Source organism: Cariama cristata, unplaced genomic scaffold (genome assembly GCF_000690535.1).
Source record: "Cariama cristata isolate BGI_N322 unplaced genomic scaffold, ASM69053v1 scaffold16621, whole genome shotgun sequence".
In the NCBI taxonomy this organism is placed as follows: Eukaryota; Metazoa; Chordata; class Aves; order Cariamiformes; family Cariamidae; genus Cariama; species Cariama cristata.
The window spans coordinates 5,595-31,103 of record NW_009598857.1 but is presented as its reverse complement, the minus strand read 5'-3'; the positions used below and the strand labels follow the sequence as shown (position 1 = coordinate 31,103).

Here is a 25,509-nt window from a genome sequence, read left to right as displayed (position 1 = left end):
GTTGGATTTTAACGTTATCTTCTTCTTTTTTTTTTAAGGAAAACGCAGATCCCCAGAGGACAGCGTTTCTACTGCGCAAGCAGTGGACCTTATACAGCGTGACCCCCCTGTACAAGTTCTCTAACGCTCATCTGAGGGATTACGCTAGGCTGCTTAGTGCTTTTATTGCTGCCGAGAAACAGAAAGGGCTGGCGGTGGAAGTCGGTGAAAGGCAGTGACCAAGACCAGGCTGCGATTCTCGTGCAGGTAAGGAGTCTTCCTAGCAGTTTTGGTAATTGTAATTAAGATTTGTGTTGTACAAATTGCTTTTGCTGTCATAAAGCACTCTGTCTCTTAAAAAAACAAACAAAAACAAACAAAAACCTAAGCCCTAGCTGTATGGAATAACTACTGTAGTATCTGTTGAGAAAGGCAGTGACCAAGACCAGGCTGCGATTCTCGTGCAGGTAAGGAGTCTTCCTAGCAGTTTTGGTAATTGTAATTAAGATTTGTGTTGTACAAATTGCTTTTGCTGTCATAAAGCACTCTGTCTCTTAAAAAAACAAACAAAAACAAACAAAAACCTAAGCCCTAGCTGTATGGAATAACTACTGTAGTATCTGTTGAGATTTAATGACAGTGAATCCTGCCTATTTTTAACTGGAACTGATAATCTCATAAGCATTGGATACATTTAATTGCAATTTTGAGTTCAACTCCTTGGTAAGATCAGCGTAATACTATAAGGAGTAATCTTTGTCTAATTTTTTAGTTCAGCAGTCAATTTACTGCAAGAACTTTGACAGGTTATTTAGCTTCCTGGATAAAGTTGGTATGATCTTACCTCCTGGCCATAGCTGAAGTCTAATTAATATTTCTGAAATGCTTTGCTTCAAGTGAAAGGTGCTACTGAAATGCCAAGTTCAGTAGGGTAATGGTTATAGGATGTACCATGGACTGGCTCTTCTGCATAAACTCCAATAAAAAGTGGCATAAACTCAGATCTCAGGACTGTTCCTAATGAAGTAAAAAGTGCTGCTTCTGCTGTTTTCAGCAGAATTGCGTGCATCTTTTAGGGATGTAACGGATAGACTGAATATGAGCTTTAGAGAAAAAAAAATGTTGCATATGAGGCTCCAAGAAAAAACTTCTACCAAGGACTTGAAACTATAAAATGAAAAATGTTTTTGGCTAAAAAAAAAAAACAACCACACACCAACTTGCTCTGCAGCATTCAACTGCTTCTTTTCACCTTCCCAGCTTTCTCTGAGATCACCAGCTTCCCCAAAAAACTCAGAAGAGAAACTGATATGGTCAGGCTGGTTCTGCTGTGTGTCTGGAGATGATCTTTCCAAGAACGTGCCAGAGGACTTCACTTGTTTACCTCTGTTTCTTGTTAATGGGGCAGAGAGTTACACGTCCATTGTTGGAAGCTGGTTTCAGAAGACTTTTGACTGCTACTTCCGTCGTTTAGCCATCAGCCCTTTCAATCTCAGTTGGATGGCAGCTATGTGGACTGGATGTAAAGTGGACAAAACCGCATCTGCCATGGAACTCGTTTTCTCTGTCCCCTGTCTGCCCCAGCCTCTGGATATTTCATATGCCATTCATCCAGAGGATGCAAAAGCTCTGTGGGACACAGTCCAAAAAACTCCAGGAGAGATCACTCAAGAAGAAGTGGATGTCTTTATGGACTGCCTTTACTCTCACTTCCACAGACACTTTAAGATCCACTTGTCAGCTACAAAACTGGTGAAAGTTTCTACAGCAATTGCCTCAGCACACTGTGATGGGATTATAAAGGTGAGGTCTTAAGTAGCATGTTGTCCTAACTAATGCTGGACAAATAAAATAGCTGTACCTGTCTAGAAATGCCTTACTTTTAAAAATGAAGGTTTCATGTTTCTTATGCATAATATTCTACAAGTTGTTAAGCCCTCAGCTTTTATTAGTCATAATTAGTTCTAGAGTTGGGGCAGCTAGCAATACAGTATTTTACTACTGTATTGCAGCAGAAGCTACTAACCCTAGTCATAGGCCAGAAATAGGTGTGGTATGAACAGGAGAGTTTCTTTGCCCATTGGCCAAAACTTAGGCTTAAAAAGTTCCCAAACTTGATCAAAAACCTTAAAAAAAGTTAATTAGCTTTCTAGCACTGCAGTTAGGACACAAGCAGAAGACAAACATAATTAACCTGCTATATAAAAATAACTGGTCTGTGGGTGAGCCAAGAGACAACAGATAATCTTAAGAGTGAAAAGATCTTGCTTAAAACTACTTTACTTGTAACCCTTTTCATAAAGGTGCTGGTCTTCATATAGAGGTATCTATAATACCTTTAAAACCGTCCTGAAGTTTCTTCATGCAATACAATATGGTCTTCTGACTTAAAGAACAGTTTCTGTAAATGCAAATGCTTAAATTTAGTCTGTCTATGATGGGCTGACTTCATTGTTCTGGGTCCAGAGGGAATGTTAAGAGGCTACAACTGGGACCCCACTCATGCACCTTTCCTGGAGCATGAGTTCATCAAATGAAAGAAAATAAGCTTCGCTGGGAAGCGTCTCTTAACAATTTCGGCCTTTGGTAGGACAAGTGCAAACCGCTCATGTCAGTGTTACGTTGCTTGTTTTTATCCATTGTAGTTTAAAAGTGGCTGAAACAACTTTTTATGTTAGAGGCAAGTAAACACAAGAGATACTCAACTGAATAGGCTTTCTGAAGAAGGGTTCTCTTCTGGAATATATGTTATGTAAACTCAGTTATGGCTCTTCCATAGTGGGGATAATGAGTTCAGGTCGGACATATTCAGTATGGGAACATAAGGGTATTCAAGGAAACTGGCATAGTCTCCTTGGCCTTCCTACAGAAGGAGGGAGGTAGCTGAAGGAGCAGAAGTGCTAGGATTCTCACCTTCCAAAAAGCTGGAGTAGGAGCAGGGCATTTCTTGGGTACCTTGCTGCACACAGGACAGGAGCAGAAGTCAGAGGGCTCTGAAAGGAGCAGCTTGTAGGCATGTGTGTTTTCCTCATATCCGGGGTCAAAATAGTAACAAAGGTACCTTGCAAACAACAACAGAGACACTGAGGAATCACGTGGAACACTTGGCAATTGGTTTCCAACCATTTAAGGGTGTGGCAATCTGGGAACTGCCATTTTTGGTTTTTACATGCTTTTTTTGCTTTCTTGCAGTTTCTCCAAAGCCAATACCTAACTGGAGTGCTGATGCTACTGACGGAACTAGCAATCTCTCAGATACAGTGAGAGTAACTTCAGCAAATCTTCATGCTAAAAAGGCATCTTCTGTTGGAAGATGTATGCTGAGAAACTGAACTCACTCCTGCAGTATCTTCTTTCCTTTCACACTGGCTGTCCAAAATTAGACTTCTAACTCCTGCACTCAACTTGGCAACTTCAATGTCATGCACAGCGAAGACAAGCAGATATTTTGCCCTAGAGAAAGGCTACAGTACAAACTTCTAATAGCTTCTTAAGCACCTTTGTTTTATCATAATCACTGTTCATTTATGTGTAGGTATCAGCCAGGGGCTAGAAGATAAACTTAGCAAATTCTTGGATGCAACTTACTGGCAGGTATTTCTGTTCTTTCAAAGAGCAAGTTGGTTTTCACGTAACTAGATAGCCTAAGCTATACAGACCTTAGCCTTAGCTAAACTGTGACTACTCTTGGGCCAATCTAAATGCAAAAAGTCAAGCACACCTGAGGAAAGGGTGCATACTCTACAACCCAGGGAAGAAAAAATCCAGGTTTCTAACTTCCTTTCTAGTCTGCTAAGGCCAGTTGGTTGTGGTTGTAAAGTGTTCATCTATGTCCCAGTTGGGCTAAGGTGAACAGCATGAGACTGACAACTGCCTTGTGTGTCCAGCCTGTTGGTCCTCTCAGACAAGTTAATACATAAGAAATTGAGGTCTGTGTCTAAGTTGGTATTTACTATGTTTTGCCTGATGTTTGTTGTCTTGGATGTAATCTTGTAGGCCAGAGAGCTCTTGAGGTTGGAGCTAGGAGTGCTAAAATTTTATATTGGATCTCTCCCTTCTACAGGAGGTAGGAGTTCAGAGAGCTAGTGCGCAGTGCCTGGCTATAGCTTAAACGAGCAGAAAGGAAGTAGAATAAGTATATGCTAAGTGTTATGATTTTTGTATTACACTGCTAAATAAAGAAAATATTTGCCGTTGTTTTCCAATAGATTGGTCTTGAGCAAAGTAAAGACCACCTATGCCTGTATAAATATATACTTGTATGGTGTTATAGCTTACTTGACTAAACTACTAATTGTTACCTATTAAATAATCCTGTGAGCAGCAAAATTTAAAGTCTAGTTCCCTATAGAATTTAATTGTAACGGCTTCACACTTGTGTAGCATCTCCAAGGACTGATGAGTTTGTGCTGTGACCTTCCCCCTAAGCAGGGATGCAAGTTTTCCCTTCTTTGCCAAACCACATCATTTCAGGATTTGTCAGCTGTCACTAACAACATTCTTCATTCTTCTCCCCAGCAACATTGAGATGAACCAGCCATGCAAACATGTAACTGCCTAATATGATAATTGTATGCCTAGTTCCTAATCTACTTTTAATAATCTATTTCCAGAATTAGCCAAAGAAACATGTACTTGGTTTTCATTTTTGTTTACTAGTTGAAGATGGATTGTTTTTGTGTGTAAAGGTTGCAGTCTGTAAAGTCATAACTCTTACCCTGGTAGAAGCAGCTAAGCAATCTTCTGAAGGTCTTGACAGCTCAGCAGCTATTTAAACTATCACTTCTGGTGCTTTAGTTTCCTTTTATGAAACATCTTAGACCAAGCTTGCTATCTCGATTCAGAGGAACACTGGGTAAAGCAGGAGTAGGAGGTCTGACATAACTGGCACCTGTATTTGATTTGAAAACAGGACTGTTACACCCATGGCTTAGTTTTAAATCTAAGGCTCAGCTCTTTCCAATAAATTTGCATAAATAATCTCTAAAAAACTAAATTCCATATAGCCTCTTTTAACCTCTTTGTTGCCTTAAGAACACAGACTAATAACATGTGAAACTCCAGTGGAATATATATTATATATGAACTGAAGCCATACTCTGCTTTCGAGAGGGATGCTTTGCTATGTATGTGTGGTATCTATTACAGCCTAGCTGTAAGGTATTGCTGGAATGAAAAGCCATTTTTTCTTCTCTTTTTTACATGCTTGTTTGCAGACTGGGATATAGCCCTCACTGATAACTGCAGTTAAGTGAACAGAGCTAGATTTCGCCCAATAGTCCAGATGTTTTCTTCCAGAAAAAGCTGTTTCTGAATGAAGTGCTTCTAAGCACTTGAGGGTAACACTAAACAGCAGACTTTTAAGCCAGTTTTACTTGGACTGGTATTGGGGGGGCAGGGCACGGGCAGAAACCCAGCATCTGTGTCCACACAAACTATACAAAAGCATAGTCCGCTGCTTTCACCAAAGGAACGAACAAAGAACAGCATAGAAGAAATTTATTAAGATAGCACTATTTATACAAGTTACTCATGCTAGAAAAAAGCATAAATGATACATGTAAACATTTGTTTACAGAATACTTGTTTTCCTTGTAAAGGTGCAAATGATCCTCATATGTAAACACAAGAATACCAACCTTTAAGGGAAAAGGGGCTTTTAAAAAAGTTTTAATGACCCATTTATTACTGTAGTGTAGTTTTTACTATATTCAAGCACATTAAAATCTGAGTTACATGAATCAAACTATGAAGTTAAAGAACTTAAGATGTCAGCACTGCCTTTTTCATCTCAAGAATTTACAGTCCTCTCACTCTTTTAAAATCAGATTTAGTAAGGTCCAAAGTTATATCAGGTGCAAAAGGGCATTCTTTCATACTAGACAGAAATTACAGTACAAACATATCAGAACCTTTGAGTCTAGAGTTCCTCCTTCCCCACCCCTGGGTGCCTCTGCAGTCACTGAAACATGACAGTTACCCACAGTGCCAGCAAACAGTCTCTCCCCTCCAAACTCTTTAATGAGCCTCATACCTTTCCCTGCTCTAAACAAACACAGGCAAAGTGCATTAAAAAAATAAAAAAAGATAAATCACTAAAAGGGAGGGTACCATCTCATCATGGTCAGTGTTTTACAACAGGAATTCTAAAGACACAGACAAGAGACAGGAGGGCAGCTAAGATGATGCTTTTTTTAGCAGGAGCTGACTGTGAGTCTGCCATTCTAGCAAGAACCTGAGAAGTAAGTGCTGATCTAGGTGAGTCAGAATTAACAGACAATACCTGCATCCCAGCTTCAGACAAAAACTGATACCTAGCAGGCAAAGTCAGAAAAAGGTTTTTATAAGTAAGCAACAACTAGTTGTTTCTCGGTTCATATACAGGGGAGGGGAGAGACAAAAGCTGAACTTTTGTACCATACACTGTACAGTAAAAAGGCATCATTTGAAATCCTTTCACTCTCACCCTTTTTGGGCACTTCACTGATTCAGTCGATAGATGAGAGTTCCAGTTCTACTTCTTGCTTCCAGCAAGACTGAAAAGATACTCGGGGCACCCATCCTCTTAGCTCTCCTGTACTCTTAAGAGACCCTAAAACATACCACAAGGGTTGGAACCACAATAGCTGGCAGGACATAGCCCTGCCCTAACCACCAGCTTGTCAAAACTCAAATCGCACATGCACATATATATATATATAAAAAAATACATACATATATATATGCACACAAATATATGTATATAAAAAGCTGGAATTATCGCTGTGAGCAATACAAAGAAAATACATGATACAAATTAAATGAAAAAATAAATATACTCTGTGCACAGAAAAGCTTCTGTGCAAAGGTGGCACCTTGCAGGTCAAGTACTTTTTTTGAAGCTCTCTGTAAATAAGGCAAAAGCAATGTTTTCTGTATCACTTTCCTCTTTCGCCCACCACACAGCTGCCACATCCACTGCTCACACAGCAGGAGGGTAAGCAGGAAACCCTCCTCCTTGCCAGATTCCTGGTATAGCATGTAGTCTCTACATCAGCATTGTTTACGCTACAATAACTTTTACAGTTTGGTTTATTCAAAAATGTAGACCATTTAGAAAAAATACGGACATAAGCAACACTTCTACTTTTGTCCAGTGGTTCCCTGGAGTCTGACAACATGGTCTCCCATTGGGCATACTCTCACAGAAGTAATTTTTATAATTCCATAGAAAGAGTCACCAGCAAAGAGTTACATTGGATCTAGACCGTGCATACTAGAGCTGCAAAGAGGTCCAGTGTCAACAAGTCTCTTCAGTTTTTCTAGGAATGAGAACCAAGGGGTCTCCCTCCCTCTTGATGCTTACCATATATGGGATTCACAGTGTGTCATTTTGATAACACCTACTCCTCCTCCCAGCCGCCGATAGTTCATCCCACCATACAACCTGCAAAGACAAGGTTTCAGTGGTCACACTGGTTCAGCTCCTTCATGGAGCTACCATGGGAAAGACTGAACCAGCCTGTGTAAGCACAATTACACCATTGTTAACCTCTGGTTAAAGTGGATCATGACAAGTAAGTTGGGTAGCAGTCATTTTATATACTTCCAAGGTAAACAGCTGTATTTGCTCATGCCTGTCTCTCTCAAAACAGAAACGGCTTCTCGTTTGACATCGCAGTTTTCTGTTACTTGAGTAATCATCTGCTTTCTCCCTGACTGGTAATGTGCAAGACAGAGAAGAACTTTGCAGGCTCTAGCTGACCTTGGGCTACATTTTGGCAAACACGAGAACAAGGATAGGTGTGCTACTTACAATTCAACTATTTCTTTTCTATTTCTAATACCCTAAATTCAGCTGATCCAACCAAGATGTAACACATCCCAAGCACCATCTGTTTCTCCAAAATGTTACTGAAATGGTGCCTGCATTTCACATGGAAATCTGATCCCTATAGACTCCCAGCATCCTACTCACTTCAGCTGCATATTCCCCTCTGTGCCACTGAAGTCTGCTGGCAGAAACAGGAGAAGCAAGTTCTTCAAACAACTCCTACCGATGTAATTTGTTAAACCCTAATTGTGTCAGAAGCATTTCTTGGTCAGGCTACACAAATAAAAAAATATCCTTCACAGAGCAAGAAGTTCAGCAAACAAAAGAAAGAGAAGACCACAGATTTCGATCAGCTATATTGAATGCAGTGGGAGGGAAAAAAAATTCACAAGCTAATACCTTGAACAATCTCCTAAACTTCTGTGAATGCTAGCCCAGGCAGTAACCCCTAACTCTAGGCATCTTACTACTGTCACTGGAAGTAGCCGGTACCATTCAGCTAAGGAATATGAAGTAGGTATTACTCTCTACTCAACTGGTTTTCTCAGCAGTTCAAAAGGCATTGTCCATAACTCAACAAACAAGAAGCAGTGAAGGAACTTCCCCTTATGACAGCTTATCTCATAGGGAAAGGGTTAATCTACTAGTATTACTAGGCTGGAAGGAAAGATGACATCAATTTCTTTCTATTCCCCACTCCTGCCAGATTACTAAAACAGCAAGAATACAGATACGAACTTGAAATTTAATACTAATTAGATTTGGGAACAAATACACAGGCAATTGCTTTCAAGTGTAGTTATGACTAGAAAAGAAATAAGAAAACATGTACTGCTCAGTACATGTTTTTGATCAGCAATTTCATATGATTTCTCTCAGCTTGTAAGTCAGATGAAATTCTTCTAATTGCTGTCTTGCAGATTTAAAGGGGAAGAACATCATATGCTCAAATTGTTCTGTTTCAGCTCCTCCAAAAGGATCTGGAAATCAGAGCCTCAGCTTGAAAGTAAAAAAATGAGTAGGCCGAATTCTACATCATGACTGTGAGCTCCTTTTGCTAAGGGCAAGCTTAGTTTTATTGGGAATCATAGAATCATTATGGTTGGAAGAGACCTCAAAGATCATCAAGTCCAACCATATACCTGATGCCACCCTGTCCACTAAACCATGTCTTGAAGTACCACATCTAAACGTTTTTTGAACATCTCCAGGGACGATGACTCCACCACCTCCCTGGGGAGCCCGTTCCAATGCCTAACAACTCTAACAGTGAAGAAGTTCTTTCTAATGTCGAGCCTGAATCTCCCCTGGCGCAACTTGAGACCGTTTCCTCTCGTCCTATCGGGGACGAGATTACCGGGGAGAAGAGCCCAATCCCCACCTCACTACAACCTCCTTTCAGGTAGTTGTAGAGGGCGATCAGGTCTCCCCTCAGCCTCCTCTTCTCCAGATTAAACAACCCCAGCTCCCTCAGCCGCTCCTCATAAGGCTTTTTCTCCAGGCCCTTCACCAGCCTTGTTGTCCTTCTCTGAACACGCTCCAGCAGCTCAATGTCCTTCTTATAGTGAGGGGCCCAAAACTGGAAAAGTTCTGGGAAGCAGAAGAGACTCAGCCCAAAATAAACAGAAGGGGTATATCTCTCTCAATGTGGTCCATTTTTGTTATGTTGAAAAGCAGCACTTAAAAATCAAAATAGATTTTGCTATGACCTTTTGTTTGCTACCCAAAAGTCTGCTAAATCATTTATTTTTCTCTGGGTCTCAATAACCTACCTACACACCATTTTTGTACCTGCAAAGATGCAATGAGACTTTATGCCTTAAGTGTCGGTTAAATCTGTTGGGATACTTGGATGAGAAAAACTATTGAAAACTCGCTCCCATTTCACTTGACATGGAGTCAATGGCTGGAATTCAAGCAGAAATCTGCAAGAAAGTGTTTCTCAACTGCTTACTACTCCCATATCATAGACATGAGGATGCCATAGCTAAATGGCATATTGGGATATTTTTCAAAACATGATTCTCTTTCTTACACTTTCACACAAGCCAACAAGCTACAATGTGAACATTATGCTGGCTACCACACCCGAGTTTTTCGCTATGGTGTACATCACATTTCTAACTTGGCTGGGAGAGCTCCAGCTGGGTGGCAGCAGCTACAGCTGGAGATCACTATTTGATTGTTTCACAAACTTAAGTTACCTCCATGTGTTAGCATCTGGATCAAACACCTCAATGGTCTTCAAGTACGTTGTACCATCAAAACCCCCCACTGCCATCAGCTGTCCATTCACCACTGCGAGGCCAACCTGCAAAATAACCACCACAGATAGTAGCTATTTAGCTGGGATGTCCTCAAAAGAAGACAGGTCCTGAAAAGAAGAGTTTAATATTTAAATATTAATAAAAGGATTTAATAACCATGTTTGGCGAAAGAGCAGTCTGCAGTAAAGGTTTGTTTATTTGTTTGGGGGTTGTTTTTTGTTTGGGGGTTTTGGGGAGGGGTTTTGTTGTTGTTGGGGGGGGAAACAACAAATAAAATAACTTTTCATGTCTCGTTATTTTTTAGGCTAAACATATATCTCAAAATAGAGAATCTCTTAAAGAAAAAGCAGAAGGTTCCCCTTACTGCCAGCTACAAGAACTAGAACTGCTTGAATGATAATAGATACATGAGAACCTAAGCCTTTATCAGCCAAAACTTATTATGTCCTGGACAGAAATTCTTCACCAAGTGTGACATGCATGCACCAAAGTATCTGCCAGCCTACAGCCTGGAATGCTTGCTTAAACTATGAGAACCACACGTAAGCCCCACACCTGCTCCTCTTGGGCTTGGACAATCTGTAGACACTGTGCCCTTCAGCCTTTCTATTTTGTCTTTCTGCTGAAGCACAAAATCACTGAAATCTCAAATGGTTCTGTGGTTTAGGAAGATCACTTCCAATGAAAACTTCTCATGGCATAACAGAAAAAAGATGACAAGAACACAATGTAAAATGGTCCTTGATTTGGCTTTGAGGAAGCTAGAAAACTCAGGAGAGCTGCAGATACAGATATATCTGTTTAGCAGTTTCTACAGAAAGAAAATACAGAAGCAGCTCATGAAAAGTCAATGCCTAATCAGTAACTAAAAAGTACTAGTGTTGGACAGTGTATTATATGCTTTGAGGATGGAAATATATATTCTCTGCCTCCAAAACCAGTAGTTGCTCAAATTATGATTCATACTTGCCTCACCGGACACTGAAATACTAACATACAGACAGAATGAATCCACTCTTTACTATATAATCCAGTATCCAATGATAAATATTCATAACATTTACATCTGCCCAAACACAATGACTACTTAAAACACTATGTTAATCTTTTGTTCACATGTCTACAGAAAGCAGGAAGATTAGCAGTTGATGAGAACATGCTGTCATTCCTCATACTAACAGGATTTGGTGAAGAGAGGCAACATACCAAGTGAAAGCGCAGAAACCTTGTTCCTGCACACATCTGAAGGGGAAAAAAAAAAAAAACAACAAACCACAAACCCCACACTTAGCTGGAAGTTTGTATCTAAATACTAACGCTTGCCCAGTTTCCCAGCTCTTTCTTCTGTGCAAGTAGGTATGTTCACCTAATTCATGCAAAGTGTGTCACAGGATGAAACCCAGGTACTAATTTTGATAGAGTTTTCTAACAGTATCTCATACCAAGTACGGCTACTTCACCAACTAAAAAACTAAAGAACTCCTCTGTTTCAGGCCTAATTAGTTGAGTCCATGTAACGGACTAAAACTATTTTAAAAAAAGACCCTCAAATGACCCTTGCATTTCCCCATCTTCAGGCACGTTAAACAGCTGTCTCTGGCATAACATGACTACCACTTCATTCTCTAGTCTTGCTAAAGAGCTTCGATTTTTTGCAAACCTTTCCCCTCGCAGAAGATGATAGGTGAGGGTACAGAGGAAACAAGAGAAAAACCTCACGATACTCCACCCTGTGCTCTCACCACGTGATGATGTAGAGCACAGACAAGAAACCAAGCCAAACTCACTCCACTCCGGCGGGATGTCATGGCCACAACAGGAGACCATTGGTTAGTTCGAGGGTTGTATCTCTCAGCACTACTGAGCTCTGTCGTATCGTCTCTGCCTCCCACCGCATATATCATGTCTTGGTATACCGCACAGCCCAGGTGCTTCCTCCTCGTGCCCATGGGTGCAATTGTGTGCCAGCGGTTCTCCTGGGGATTGTAGCGTTCCACTGCAGAGGAAATGACACATCTTAGGACAACAGGGTTGGCAGGCAGTGGGTGTTAGCAGTTTTGAACCTGCATCCAACGTATTGCTCAATCTGTAAAGACGCTACTATTTCCACACATCAAAAGTATGATGAACCAGTTTGTTATCTCTCACTCTTATGCTTTTTTTCTATAGAATGCTTGCTATTATCTCTCCTGTCTCCAGCCCTACACAATCAATCACACTCAGCATCTTCACTCAAGAGGGAGCTGGCAATGCTACAGACTGACCTGCATTACCATCTTGCAGTAGTTTTACCTTTGGCACCTCCCTTCCTACAGCAGAAAAGGGCTACTGCAGGAAAAAATACGTGCTTGCAACTGTTACGCAAACGATCAAAGTACTGTATTCAGGACACACTGCCAAATGCAGCATCGAGAATGAAAAAAAATGACACACAACCAGGTAATAGAGGCTCACAAGACTGGAGAGTGAATTACTGTATGGCAAAAATCATATTTAAAGAAGAAAAAAACCACAGCAAACTGACCACTAAGATATTCAACAGCCATCTGGGGACACTAAGGACAAATAGGACCATGACAAGTGCTGACTGCAATTAAGGGACAGGAAAAGGCATACCAGTATTGAGAGGAGAAGTTCCATCAGAGCCTCCCACAGCATAGAGGAAACCCCCCAGCACAGCCACTGCCACTCCCAGGCGCCTGGTGCTCATGGAAGCCACTCGAGTCCATTTGTTTTCTTTGGGATCATACCTGGCAAAAGAATAAACATCAAAGCTTAGTGAAGTGTAAACATCTTCACAAAGGGGCAGGAAGACTGAACTTATTCTCTCCAAACAAAAATCCCCATAAGATTTGTACAGTACTTACCTCCTCTCCAGCACATCTGCATCAACTGCATCTTCTAAGAGACCCTCTTCTCCCTGTACCCCACCTTTTCTGTTTGTTTAATTAAAAGTACCTTTCCACAATGTTGAGACAAGAGACACCGTCCTGGCCACCCACAGCATAGAGGTAGCCTCCAAGAACTGCTACTCCAACACTGGTCCTGCAGGTGCTGGTGGGGGCCACATCACTGCTCCACTGATTGGTCTTTGGATCATACCTACAAAAACACACCAAACAGCACAAGTTGCTTGTCCGGGTATACTTCAGACTCTCCCCTGCTTGGGAACTACTAAAGCAGTGAAACTTGCCCATCTTGAGCTTAAACTGCAACACAGCTATTTGTAACTTGGATAAAACCCCTGAAGTGATATAATACATCCAAATACACATTATTCCAGGGATGTTCAAACTGCAGCTTGAGATGATTGAAACTGAAGATCAAAGGTTCAGGTTGATAAGAGAGCAGGTTACCAGGGACTGGCTGATACGTGGTAACTTGCGTCTATGCAAAGAGCAGCAACCAGAGTTACTCTGCTGTATGTTGTCTGCAGTCCACACAAGAACTCAGGCAGCACTGGGACCTGCACTTCGAGATAAAAGATGGAGGAACCAGATGGACTTGGGAATCCAGAGGCAAGGAAATATGGTGCATAGCAGAACAGTGCAGGATATGGGAGATGTAAGGCTAGGGTCATGATTTGGGAAGCTGGGAGCCTGCAAGGAGATACATGGGAAGAAGGGGAGGCTCGAGGAGGAAGGAGGTATTTGTATAGCTCATTGAATTTCTTACAGGGCCAAGATTTAGAGTGCCACGAGTACTTAAGTCATGTGGCTTTCAGGCACAGGGATTGACACGTGCAGCTCCCAGAAACAGGAAGCTTGGTAAAGCTTGTTTGACTTAAGTCTTTCACAGCTCTAAAACTGACCTATTTTCCTTCTTCTGTATAAGTGCCAAGGCTCCTTAATTCTCTAGTTGCCACTCCACAACAAAATTCCAGGATCTTTCCCTCAACATCTAAGAAATGCTTACTGTAACCTCGCCTTCCTCAACAATGCTAAAAACAAAACAGCAATTGCAAAGAAGGTTAACCAGGATCATCACTCCTCCCATCAATTAGACCCATCTCTTATATATGCCTTCCTTATACCAAAGGCTATGTCTTGTCTCATTAAGCTGGGGATAACATGACACAAGCTGTTAAACATGAAGTCCTAGTTCAGCAGTAAACCAACACAATATTGAAGGGGTATGCAAGGGAGGAGGAAACGTAGATAACACATAATCTAAATTTCAGGTTTTCAGAAGAAAAAGAACACAGCTGGCAAACTGAACTCATTTTTAAGAGGCTGCACCCAAGTTTAAACATTCGGAGTTAACATTCAGCACACTGGTCTTATGGAGACCTACCTTTCTACACTGTTAAGATAAGAGGAACCATCATGGCCTCCCACAGCATAGAGAAGATCATCCAGAACACTGACTCCAACACCACAGCGTCTTTTGCTCATGGAAGCCACCATCCGCCACTCATTGGTTTGAGGGTCATAGCGCTCAACGCTGGAAATTGCATCCCCGCTACACCAGCCCCCCACTGTAGGAACCAAACACAAGAAACAGCACCACAGTAACACACTGAGCTCACGTACTGTATGTGTTCCTGGTCCAAGTAATCCATCTGGACTTTGTCAGCCTTAACCCAGTACTCCCATCTCTGAGTTACTCACTCTGAGGATTATAATTAGAAGACAGAAAGTGATTTTCAAGAGCACTAACCTAAGTTTGGAAGTACTGTGGCATTCATAGCATCAAATAAATCACAACAAGAAAGGGTAACTTAAACCTCCAAATATTAACACATAGGTCACTGCAGAAATACGATGTGAAGATTGGCCTTACGGGAACACCACGACCAGAAAACCAAGACTTGAGTCTCCTGACCTAAGCCAGCAGGAGCCATATATACCTGCAAAGAGCACTTCTCCACAGCGGATGGGTTTGCGTGGTCTAGTTCTTGGTCCTTGCATCAGTGGCCGCTCTTGGGGCAGCAGCAGATAGTTTTTAGCTTCATCCACTAGATCCCTGTGCAAGACAGGAAAATATTAATCTCCAAAGTTCACCTGGTAGTGAACAGTCTCAGGAGAAGGTACGAATCAAAACTGATGGCAAGAGCAGCCAGCACTAGTCATGCACTTCAGGTATTCACAAATCACGTAAGTACATGAATAGCTCCAGTTAAGACATACACTGTCACCTAAACACTCATCAGTTGTTTACAAGTCATTTACACAGTGACAGCAGTAGACCAGTATCAATATTTGGCCAGAGTTAATAATAGAAATTGCTTGCTATAAAGACTGATAAACTATGACAAGAGATTTGCCAGGCTTACTGTGCAGAAAAGAAAAACCCAGTCTGCCTCAAGGTAAAACTTAACAATTAGTTGTTTTGTCTAGGAACAAAACAGGAGTCAAAAAGCACACAAATATAGAATACACACATGACCAATAGATGGAGATAGTACCCTTCTGATGAATATTTTCTCCATCAGCTCTGGCCAGCTCACACTGTCCATCTTTTCATGACTTGCCACCTGGACTAATCCTAATATTTCAAATCCTTGAATAAAACAAAAAAGAAAAAAAGTCCTCCTTCCCTCTACAAATGTGGAATTCCCCCAGTATTCAGGAAAAGAACAGTTTAGCCTACCCCTGGACTTCTTTATATTAAGCACAACATGAAAATTTGTGTGCTTTATAGATGATACAGAACTGTAGAACCAGAAAGGTGAGACTCATACTGAAAGAGAAGGAAATGACAGTTTCCCTGCACTACCATTGTGGGAAATAGCACATTCTAATACCAGAGTCCATTTCAGTTATCAAAGTGCAGACTTTTTACATGGAAAAACTACTTTAAGTCCTAATGAGATCATGAATGCCATGCAAGCGGTAAGCTGTAACGGAAGGCCATGGCTAGAGAAACAAAAAAGGTGAAATGGAAAACAATACACTGAAGGGTGTTTTACCAACAGTCAAACTGCACAGAGTTTGCTATTTCACTGAAAACTTGAAAGAACAAAAGCACTTCTAGCGCACACTATTGACTATTACGCAAATAGAAAACACTCTTTTTCGCATCTCTTCTCCTCCCAGTTGCAAAAGAGGAAATTGTGAGATATCACTCATTTACTACTGACAAATCAGCACAGTTTTAGAGAACAGATGCAAATACAACGAAATCCAATTCTGTAAATCAGTGAGGAGATTTACCGGCATTTTTTTTTCTTAATAAGCGGATCAGAACCCACTGTACCCACAAGAAACTTGGGACTCAGCAGCGGTAAACGGACATGCTGCAGGACCTAAAACACAAAACAGAACATAAATGGTAAACCACATATACCCACAGAGATGCAAAAAGTCAAATGGAAAACAATAGCAGCTAACAAATTTTGATAAAGAGTTAATCCTCTGGCAAACATACACAGTCATTTACACATCCAGATCCTGGGATTTTAGTTAAATGCAGCTCATCTTACAGCACCTTTGCCTTTTCAATATACCAATTTAGATACCCAGCAGAAAATAACTCTTTGAAAGGGGACAATCCGCTGGATCTATTAACAGCTGCAAACAAGGTCACAATTGAAAATCTTCACAAAGTTAGAGATGTCAATACATCTTCCTGAAACACTAGTTAGATGTTTTATCAACCATTTAGCTCTCTTAAATGTGAGTGGTATTGTGCAGTAAATGAACAATAAACAAACAACATGCCTTTCACAACAGTTTAGAATTTAGAGGCACAAGCAGGTACAGACAGAGGGGCCTAAAAAGGCAAAGAGCTACAAGAGCATTAAGAGCTACCTTGAGAACATCAGTTTTTCTGGTTTGGTTTGTTTATTTAAAACAATTTTCAAAAGCTCTCAACTGAATAAAGTTGCATTTAATGTCTATCTCCAAAGCAGAAACACTGAGACAGGCAGACTCACCTCGTTTGATCAGAAAGCCTGAGACTTCAGAGGCTTTCCAGCTGACAGCTTTGTCAGAATGGGTACTTCTCTGTGAAATGGCTTGGCTTAGATGAAACATCGTATTTCAACAAAACCATTCTGACAAGCTCCAGTATAAGATCATGAGGGCTGAGGCATAAATCAAACAGCAGAGCTTAAAGATACACTGCAAACGAAGACAAGCTTTTTCTTATCCCCTATGTTTTTTATACAACACTCAAAGCAATGCAGGCAGCTTTGTCTGGACAGACTACTGGAGTGATCTAGTTTGGCAAGGCCTACCTGGAAACAATTCAACAAAACCCCTACTGAAGGCTCTAGACAGTGCACCTTCCAGCCTAGATGAAGGGAAAGTGCAAGCCACCTCACAGGTGGAAGTCAGAGAGAATCACTGTGGCTTTGTGTGGATTCAGAACTGTGACACTGCTGTGGCAGCACCATATCAGCCCTCATTACTCTTCCCCTGGATAGAGCCGTCTCGAATGTTACTGCGCTCAAGATTACCTGTGGCAGCTGGGGTCTTCTTTCCTGAATGCTGTATTTCACCCAGGCCATTACTGCATTGAACACCTGCTCTTCACTGCGAACATTTAACTCGTCACTGGATATAATGTCTATAAGCTGATTGGCAGGAAGCAGCATGAACTCCTCACTCTCCATTACCTGGTTAAATGGAAAGGAAAAAAAAAGTAAGGACAGCAGCCAAAGCACCAGAGCCATTCACCACACCAGCACTTCACTGCAACTCTAAAGGGGATACAGTCCACTTCAATGGGCTGATCCAGTAAAGTGTCAAATACCCATCAGTTTTGGCATCACCACATGTGAAGGGTTTGCTGCACAGAGCAGAATGCAGTCCCCAGCAGCACGACAAAGACACTTTTAGATGGGGATGCAAGTGAAAGTGAATTTTACACTGAGTTTTTTTTGTAGGATGCTTTCAAAGGTTTAAACCTCAGAACACACTGATCAGGTTTCAAAATTTAGGAAAAACAAAACCCTTCTTTAAAATCAGTCTCCTTGTTTGCTGTGCCTAATATAAAGAAGAAATAAAAATGCTGCATAGGTGATAAATACGTGACTGAAAAGTGGTACCTGAATAGAGAGGCTCTATTCACAAGAGATCCAAAAACAGCACAAAAATAAGACTCTCCGAAACAAGTTACCAGAGGCATTGCAGAGAACATGGAAAGTCTTTCTGAACGCCAATTTGTGGCAGAAGAGAAAATATTTCAGGAGAGGGAGACGGACTCATTTGATCCTGCCTTTTTCATTCGGTCTAAATATATACATAGAGTATGCACAAGTCCAGATGCATTTTAGAGGGAATCAGAGCATCCTAAGGCCCTAAGGGCTGATCTCTTGTGAAATTCAAGCTATTGACAATCTGCAAACACACTCATTCCTTCAGTACGCAAGACAGCGACTGAGTTTCTCAGGAGGCTTTAGCTGCCACCGCAGAACTGCTCACACAACACCGCAGAGAGCACACGTGAGTCAGTCTGCGACTGCCCTGAGAGGTTACAGAGCTCACGCACAACTGTGTCTTCTGCACAGATACCAGGTACATGGGAAAGATGCAAGAATCAAAATAAAGAGAAGTGCAGAAATGGTTTGACTGATAACTGCCATCTTGGCTTCCCTACAAGCACTCCCAGTCCGTAGCCTGTAATCTGAGAGGTTCAGTGATGGAAAATAACTGCATATTGGCTTGTCATTATCACTTGTGACCACATTAGAATTCCATGACTTATTTTATGATTTGCAGCATAAATTTAAGAAAAATACAATCATCTCAACAGCAGTCAGTTGTGCAGTCCTTTTCAATTACCTAAAGAAATTACTTAAGAGCACTGAGCGAATATGTAAAAACCGCCAAGTTAGTGACAACAGAAAGTATTGCTGAAAAAGAACACAACAGGCAATAAGATCAGTTACCAGACTTTGTTCTTGGATCTTGTGGGCTTTCAGGGGCAGTAAGAGCCACAACAAGGTTAACCCACACACTTCTTCAGCCTTAGAGTAAGAACCAGGTTGGTCATTAAAGATCTTTATCAGCATTTTTCTATCATCTCTCTCCCTTCTACATAGACTAGCTTGTGCCTAAACTTTACCCTGACAGTTTGGAAATGCAGCCTCGGACTCTGAAAACAGAGGCTCTGGAAATTCATTAGTTAAGGATGATCATCCAGACTCTCCCTTCCACCCTCAGAAAACCCACTTGCATCAATGGCATCACAAAATACAAAGTACTGGAAGCACTTCTGCAAACCAAGTTATTATTACTGTGCAACTTGTTAGTTTACATAGTAAAACAAATAATTATTTAAAATGCTTTGGCTTATTTTGGCTTAATTATCAGGACACTAATAATTACCTGACTAATATTAATGGTTTATTTGACTGACTTGCTTACTAAACAAGAATTGGATGGGCTTCATTTCCTCTACAGTGCTCATATGCATTACTGCTTTTACAAACAGATAGAATAAATGTCAGCGTATACAATACAGAGTGCAATTTTTGTCTGTTGGTACAAAGTACAAGTTGTTCATCCTTACGTATACTTCTTCCCTTCACACAGATGTCAGAAACCAAACAAAAAAATACAAAGGCTGTTCTTGTGCAGCTGAGTTGTTAATAGAACCATTTCACATTACATGCACAAGACTCACTAGGGGTTTTAGGCAACAAATTAAATTGAGGGGAATGGAAAACTTGGAAAAACATTTTACTGAGAAGTTAATGATGTAATGCAGCAATACACATAAAAATTAACAGAACTAGAGGTTAGCACAGCAGAGGACATGAAGCAATTCAAACTGCATCCAAAGTAACTGCACGGGTTGGCCTGATGCCTAGTGCTTAATATTTTACATTGCCACTCAGGAAATTCCCATCTCACATTTCTTTTTGCCAGCTTGGAGGAACGATGACCACACAGCCTCTGCAGAGGAAGGCACATTTTTTATCAGTTCCCAGCCTCCACAGTGGAGGATGATTAAGTAGCCATGTCACTGGCTTCCATCAAGGATTGCCAATCCACTCTCCAAATGGAAAATAACGGTAGAACAGAATACAATCCCAACAAGCAGCACCACTAAGATTGTCTGCAGAGAAACAGCGGAAGAAAAAGAAGTGATTGTTAAGGATGAAAAGCTGCAAAACTCCCAGGGCACTGAAAGGGACACCAAAATCTGCCCAGGCCAAAGAAATAGTGCTCTAATCTAAGCAATTGTTTTCCAGACGCCATGATTCAGTTAAGTCAATTATAATTTGCATCATCTTTGAGGAGGAGAGTGTTTTCTCAAACAGAAGTCCAAAACTTTTGCCTTTGTGTGCTTTAACAGGGATAAGGAAGACAGGAAGCTGTCTTCGAGGGATTGCAAAGAAAAGAACCCCACAGCAAGCAGCTCTTAACAGCCAGCTGCAGGTATAAATCTAAAACATTTTACAACAAAATTGTTATGCTGCTAAAAAGTTATTTAGAGGCTTGTAAGCATACCCTACTCCTGTAATAACAAGACGACCAGAGATCTAACCATTAAAACGACCAAGCACTGAAAATGAACGACCATCTGGTTACCATCCTGCTCCCCCCAAAAAAATGCAGAAGAAAAGAAATGCACAGCAAGCACAGAGCAGATGAAATGGCCAACTAAAAAGTAGGGCTTTTGGGAAATCATCAAGTTCTACAAAAAAAAAATAAGCTCTCATCATAAACAGAAAATTCTATTTTCTAGTCTTTATGGTTAGGAAAGATGTATTTAATTGCAACTTTTAGAGTAAACTGATGTCATGTGTCTACAGTTAGATATCAAGTATTGTCTTCAATGTGTCCAACAGTCAAGTTCAATTCTGTTTGCTTCTGCTCATATTTTTCTTAAGTACTACCTGACTGAAATTAATACAATTCCAATTTGTTTCCTGCAGGAAAAAAAAAAGTTGGCAAGCTGCAGTCAATCACAGCACTTACATACTGACGTTTCTCTGGGGAAACTAAATTAGCATCAGGAGTCGATACTGGAGTTACTCCCTTTGGAAAGGGAAGCAGGTGGAAAGAGAAGACTTCTCCGCAGCCGGCTACCTGTTCCAAGGGATGGAAGCGTACAGTTTCTGGAAAAGGCAAGAGACGAATCTCTCTAGCAGAGGAACAGACCTTCATGCTGAGCGCACTCCTAGAGAGTAGCCGCTTCCAAAACATACGCAAAATCTTGCCCTTCCAACCAGGGCTCGGGAAAGACACCACTTAAGCGTCAGGCTCCTTCTGCGTCTGGGTGTAATAGTTAAGTAAAGACCCACTCTTCTCAGACCATTGCTTACAGAATCCTTTATTATTATGCTGATCCTTCCCTGAACCAGTTGCTGGCAATTTTTTTTTCCCCAAAAATCATCTAGGCAGAATTAACAAAGGAAGAGAGACTTGAATTTATAAAGGTCAGCTGCAAAATTACACATTTGAATTACTTTCAAACAATTTCTGCTGAATAACAGATGCAAAACTCTAGTTCTGCTACAGCAAGGGATTTGAAGACTCTGAGGCAGTTGTATGCTCCCCCATATACCCACTTTTCCTATCCCTAAACTCAGTACCAATTTTTTTGGTTCTATGGGTGTATTGTCCTTACTTTAACACCTGCCTCCCCTCCAATCATGTAGAATCCAGAACATTTCTGAAAGGGGAGTGGAATGTCTGCACCCTGGCGCAGCCACATCAGATTCAATGCCAAACTCCAACTACACCTGCACCATGTAGTACTCGCCACACAACTTTAAGAGAAGAAATGCTATGGATCATATACAAACCACCAGTACAAGCCAGTTCTACAAGTACCTCTTCCCTCTTTCCTCCCCACCTAATGGCTGGTGTCCATCCTTATTAGGGCACATAGCAGATGTAAAGGCAGGATTTGGAAAGGAGCACAAAACAAGAATTGCTCAAAGCTCGCTCAGGACACGTTCACACATTTTACACCATGACCCCAGCACACTAGCTTCTTACCTCCTGGAAGTTATGCTGTGTGAACTTGTCAGCAATCCTTAGCAGTTCACGGCATGAGTGAGTGTCAGCAAAAGCTCGGATGCCCAGGCAATTGGAAGGGTCCAACTGTCTCTTAAGGAACTCGCAGCAGGCCTCCTGGATCTCGGCCAGCTGGAGAAGGCAAGCAGCTGGCAACAAGGTCTGGACATTTCCCTCTTCCACAGTGATCTGAGAGGTGTACGCAAAGTCAATCAGCAGTTCCATGGCCCTTTCGTCGATGTCTCTGATCACTACTTCTGTCTGCCGAGACTCTGCCAGCTCCCCAGTGAACATGGCTCGGAAGTAAGGGCTGCAGGCTGACAAAATCACCCTGTGGGCGTAGATCTTCTTTGCACCGACTACTAGCACTACATCGCACAACTCCCTGTGCTTCCGGAGAAGATTGATGACTTCCAAAGTTTGTCGAGGGTGCTTGTCAGAGATGTAGGGCATGCGAGCAGGCTGTGGCACCCCTTCTGGCAGTTTGTTAGGATCTCCGAGTGTGCAACGGCTCGTCACGTCCATTCCGGTCTCTCCTGGTCGAGTACTGGTACACCTGCAGCGGAGCAAGTTATAAGACAGAACCATCATCAACTAATCTACCACCAACTGTCAGTCAAAGCTCTACAGCTCGCACCGATTATGAGTGCAAAACCAGCAGTGTCCGTAGTTCCTTGCTGGAATGTGGAAAAAGGAACGTGATCACGTTAAAGAGGAATCCGTCTCAAACCAAAGCTTGCCTAGAAGTAAACAAATGCCAACTTGCAATAGGCTTATATTTATACCTACTTTTATATGCTTTCCGTGACACACTGCCATAATATCCAACTACACATACATATTTATTACCCGAACCTCATAACCGCCTTGTGTGGTAGAGAAGTATTATCCCCATTTCACAGAGAGTGACTCAAAGCAGAGAAGATTAGCTGACTTGCCCATTGTCACTCGGGTTTTCTTTGACAGAGCTGGAAATGGATTTCCACGGCAAAGAATTTCAGCTGCATGATTTAACCAAACTTCTCTGTTCTTCTACCTACCTTTTTGATAGGGTCGCTCATCACTGATATCTGAACACACTAAACTGTCACACAGACTTCGGTAACTTAAAATGGCCTGCAGCCTACCATAAGTATCTTTCAGGTTCACAGAATACCCATTTAATCATCACCTCTTCTATTATTTTTGAATTATGGAGGCTTCTGACTCAATCCACCTTCCCTGACACATTTCAAAAGGTTAATCTTTCCCAAGAATGGCAAACTAAGAACTGCAGAAAGCAGTGGGGATTATCAGACCAATCAGGAAAAAGTCAAAACAACTGAAGTATCCACGACTTTCAGCCTACCAAAAAAGGAAGAAAATAAAGTCAAGATGGTAACTTTAGAGATGAGGAACAACTTGAGAATATACAAACCAAGTTTCTGGCACAGAGTAGGAAAAACATACTGTCTTCCCAGAACATTGCACGTGGAGCTAGCTATCTGATGCCCTTCTTTACAAAAGTTCAGGTACCTTTCCTTTATCCCTCACATCCCTGAGCAGATGTCAACTCTGCCACGGCTTAAGTGCAATACCCCTCTGCACAGCAGCACAACAATGCTGACAGACCACGCTTCACACCACGTATGCTACTAACCTAAGAGAATAGGAGTGCAGCATTGCCTCAGGCTCTTCTGCAGGGATGAACCAAGATGACACATGTCATACCTCGCTTTGCAGAGACGTCTGCCTACACCCCAGGCTTCATTATCACGTTATGACTGAAACCAATGCTAAACAACTCTATTTTGAGCAAGCAGACTAAATAAGCAGATCAGTGCATGCAACTGAGACACCATTTTGCATGTTCCCAGCATATGTGAATTTCTGCCACATATCATATGCACAATTATTTAAAAAGATGCATCGGCACCAGTGACATATAAATTACTATGAAAATAAAGAAAATATAGGAATCTATTGCCTCTTCCCATCTCAAAGGAAAACCATCACTTGGAGCAATTAAAGCATACCGAGCAAAATACCAGAATACTGATGGTTATGAATTATCCAGAGAGTGCATTGGCTGTTAGAGATACACTGAAAGACCAAATACATGATACCCATTACCGGCTTTTCTGGTACACCGGCATTTGTGAGCTGTCATTACCTCACTATATTCATCTTAAGAGTTAAAAAGAAATCTAACTTTGCTTTGCCATTGCTGAATGTATTTTGCAGCATGCTTGAAGAATTAAAAAAAAAAAACCCAACACTTTGCATCTTCTCCTCTCATTATTATGTCAAATGCACTTTCTAACCACAGGGAAACCAGTCTCTTTGCAGCAGTTCAAATTATTCACTTACATCTTGGCCTGTTTTCCCATTCCCTCCACACCTTCTCCTTGATCATCATATTCAGCTGTTTCAGACCATTACTTCTTCCTCATATCTTGGTTACACAGATCCAGCTGGGTCTCCCCTCTGGGTTTTGCTGCTTGCTCCTGCTCAGCCTTTGCACCTTAAATGCCTTGGGTTTTTTATCCCTACTCCAGCTTTTTTATATCCATCACTGTTCTCCTTTTCTGACACCTCTGACAAATCCTTCTGTTGTTATACCGCCTCTCGCTCTCCTCCACCCACTCTTGTCCCTCCCAGCCCAAATTCACCTTGTGGGGTTTGACAACCATTTTCAAAGCTCTGCCAAGTTCCTCACGAACAATGCAGCTAAGCTCTTCTTGCAGCAGCATACACAAACTAAGTTTAATGGTACCCCTACAAAAACCCCAAGAAACCTTGGCTAAAGATTAATTTACCTAATTGGCTTACTTTCATAGTCCTTAGAAGCTAAGGCCAGAGGGTAATTAATTTAATTCCTCTACCAAGAAAACGGTAGTGACAAAAATCCCCCTGTAGTCTAGCTCTTGCTAAGCAAGCCAAATGGATTTTATTGTGCATTAGGGGTTTCAAGCTATGTCAAACCAACCCCTGGGAGAAAAAAGAAAAAAATAAGAGCCCTATTAAGACACATGCTACTGTAATAATTTTGGACAGTTTGTCTTGACCAGACTGTCAGTCAAAGCATCTAAGCACAGAACAAGCATTCTTCAAATAAAAACCCACTTCAGGTAACTACAGCTCACAAGAGAGAGCCTACATCCAGGACAGGACCTCCTTTTGGAAAGCAGAACCCCTCTGTTAGACCTGTAGGCTTTCCTCAGCGATGACTCCACTAAAATTAGCCCTAAAGCAGATTTCAAACAGCTTTTTAGACTGGCGCAGATTCTAAGTACAAAAAGATTAGATTAAGGCTATGCTGCCACAAGGAATACCATGTATTACAACAAGTGTCAATCCCACCACCCAAGACTCTTTGCTGACACAGAGCAAAGGCGTGGACCATCTTATGCCACGTGATTAATTGGCCAAATTTAGGCAGTAGTCCTAGTCCTTCCTAGCCAGGACAGAACAGGATTTTTCTGCCCAAATGAGACTCTGCTGAACACATCTTTAAACTAACTAACTGAAAAGGAGTCTGGTTAGTAAGAAC

General features: G+C 41.4%; 2 protein-coding genes across 2 annotated transcripts in view; one reads left to right on the top strand and one right to left on the bottom strand.

Moving 5' to 3' along the window:
• Nucleotides 1-32: 32 nt before the first annotated feature.
• On the top strand, nt 33-3,243 carry CENPL (centromere protein L; the record flags this gene model as incomplete). Its single annotated transcript, XM_009709473.1, is given in 4 exon segments — nt 33-240; nt 397-446; nt 1,240-1,782; nt 3,172-3,243. Coding segments are annotated over 4 exon segments (873 nt in total), but the record flags the coding sequence as incomplete, so codon positions are not given.
• A 2,222-nt stretch (nt 3,244-5,465) lies between these two features.
• The window catches only part of KLHL20 (kelch-like family member 20), a 23,862-nt gene continuing 3,818 nt past the window's right edge, over nt 5,466-25,509 (bottom strand). Inside the window, exons 2-11 of the mRNA XM_009709472.1 lie at nt 21,960-22,533; nt 17,462-17,620; nt 16,215-16,306; nt 14,909-15,024; nt 14,353-14,536; nt 13,018-13,161; nt 12,676-12,809; nt 11,847-12,055; nt 9,997-10,103; nt 5,466-7,405 (exon numbers count right to left, since the gene is read on the bottom strand). Coding sequence (XP_009707774.1) covers nt 7,321-7,405; nt 9,997-10,103; nt 11,847-12,055; nt 12,676-12,809; nt 13,018-13,161; nt 14,353-14,536; nt 14,909-15,024; nt 16,215-16,306; nt 17,462-17,620; nt 21,960-22,533 — 1,804 coding nt within the window. The 3' untranslated portion in view covers nt 5,466-7,320. The remainder of the gene's footprint in view (nt 7,406-9,996; nt 10,104-11,846; nt 12,056-12,675; nt 12,810-13,017; nt 13,162-14,352; nt 14,537-14,908; nt 15,025-16,214; nt 16,307-17,461; nt 17,621-21,959; nt 22,534-25,509) is intronic.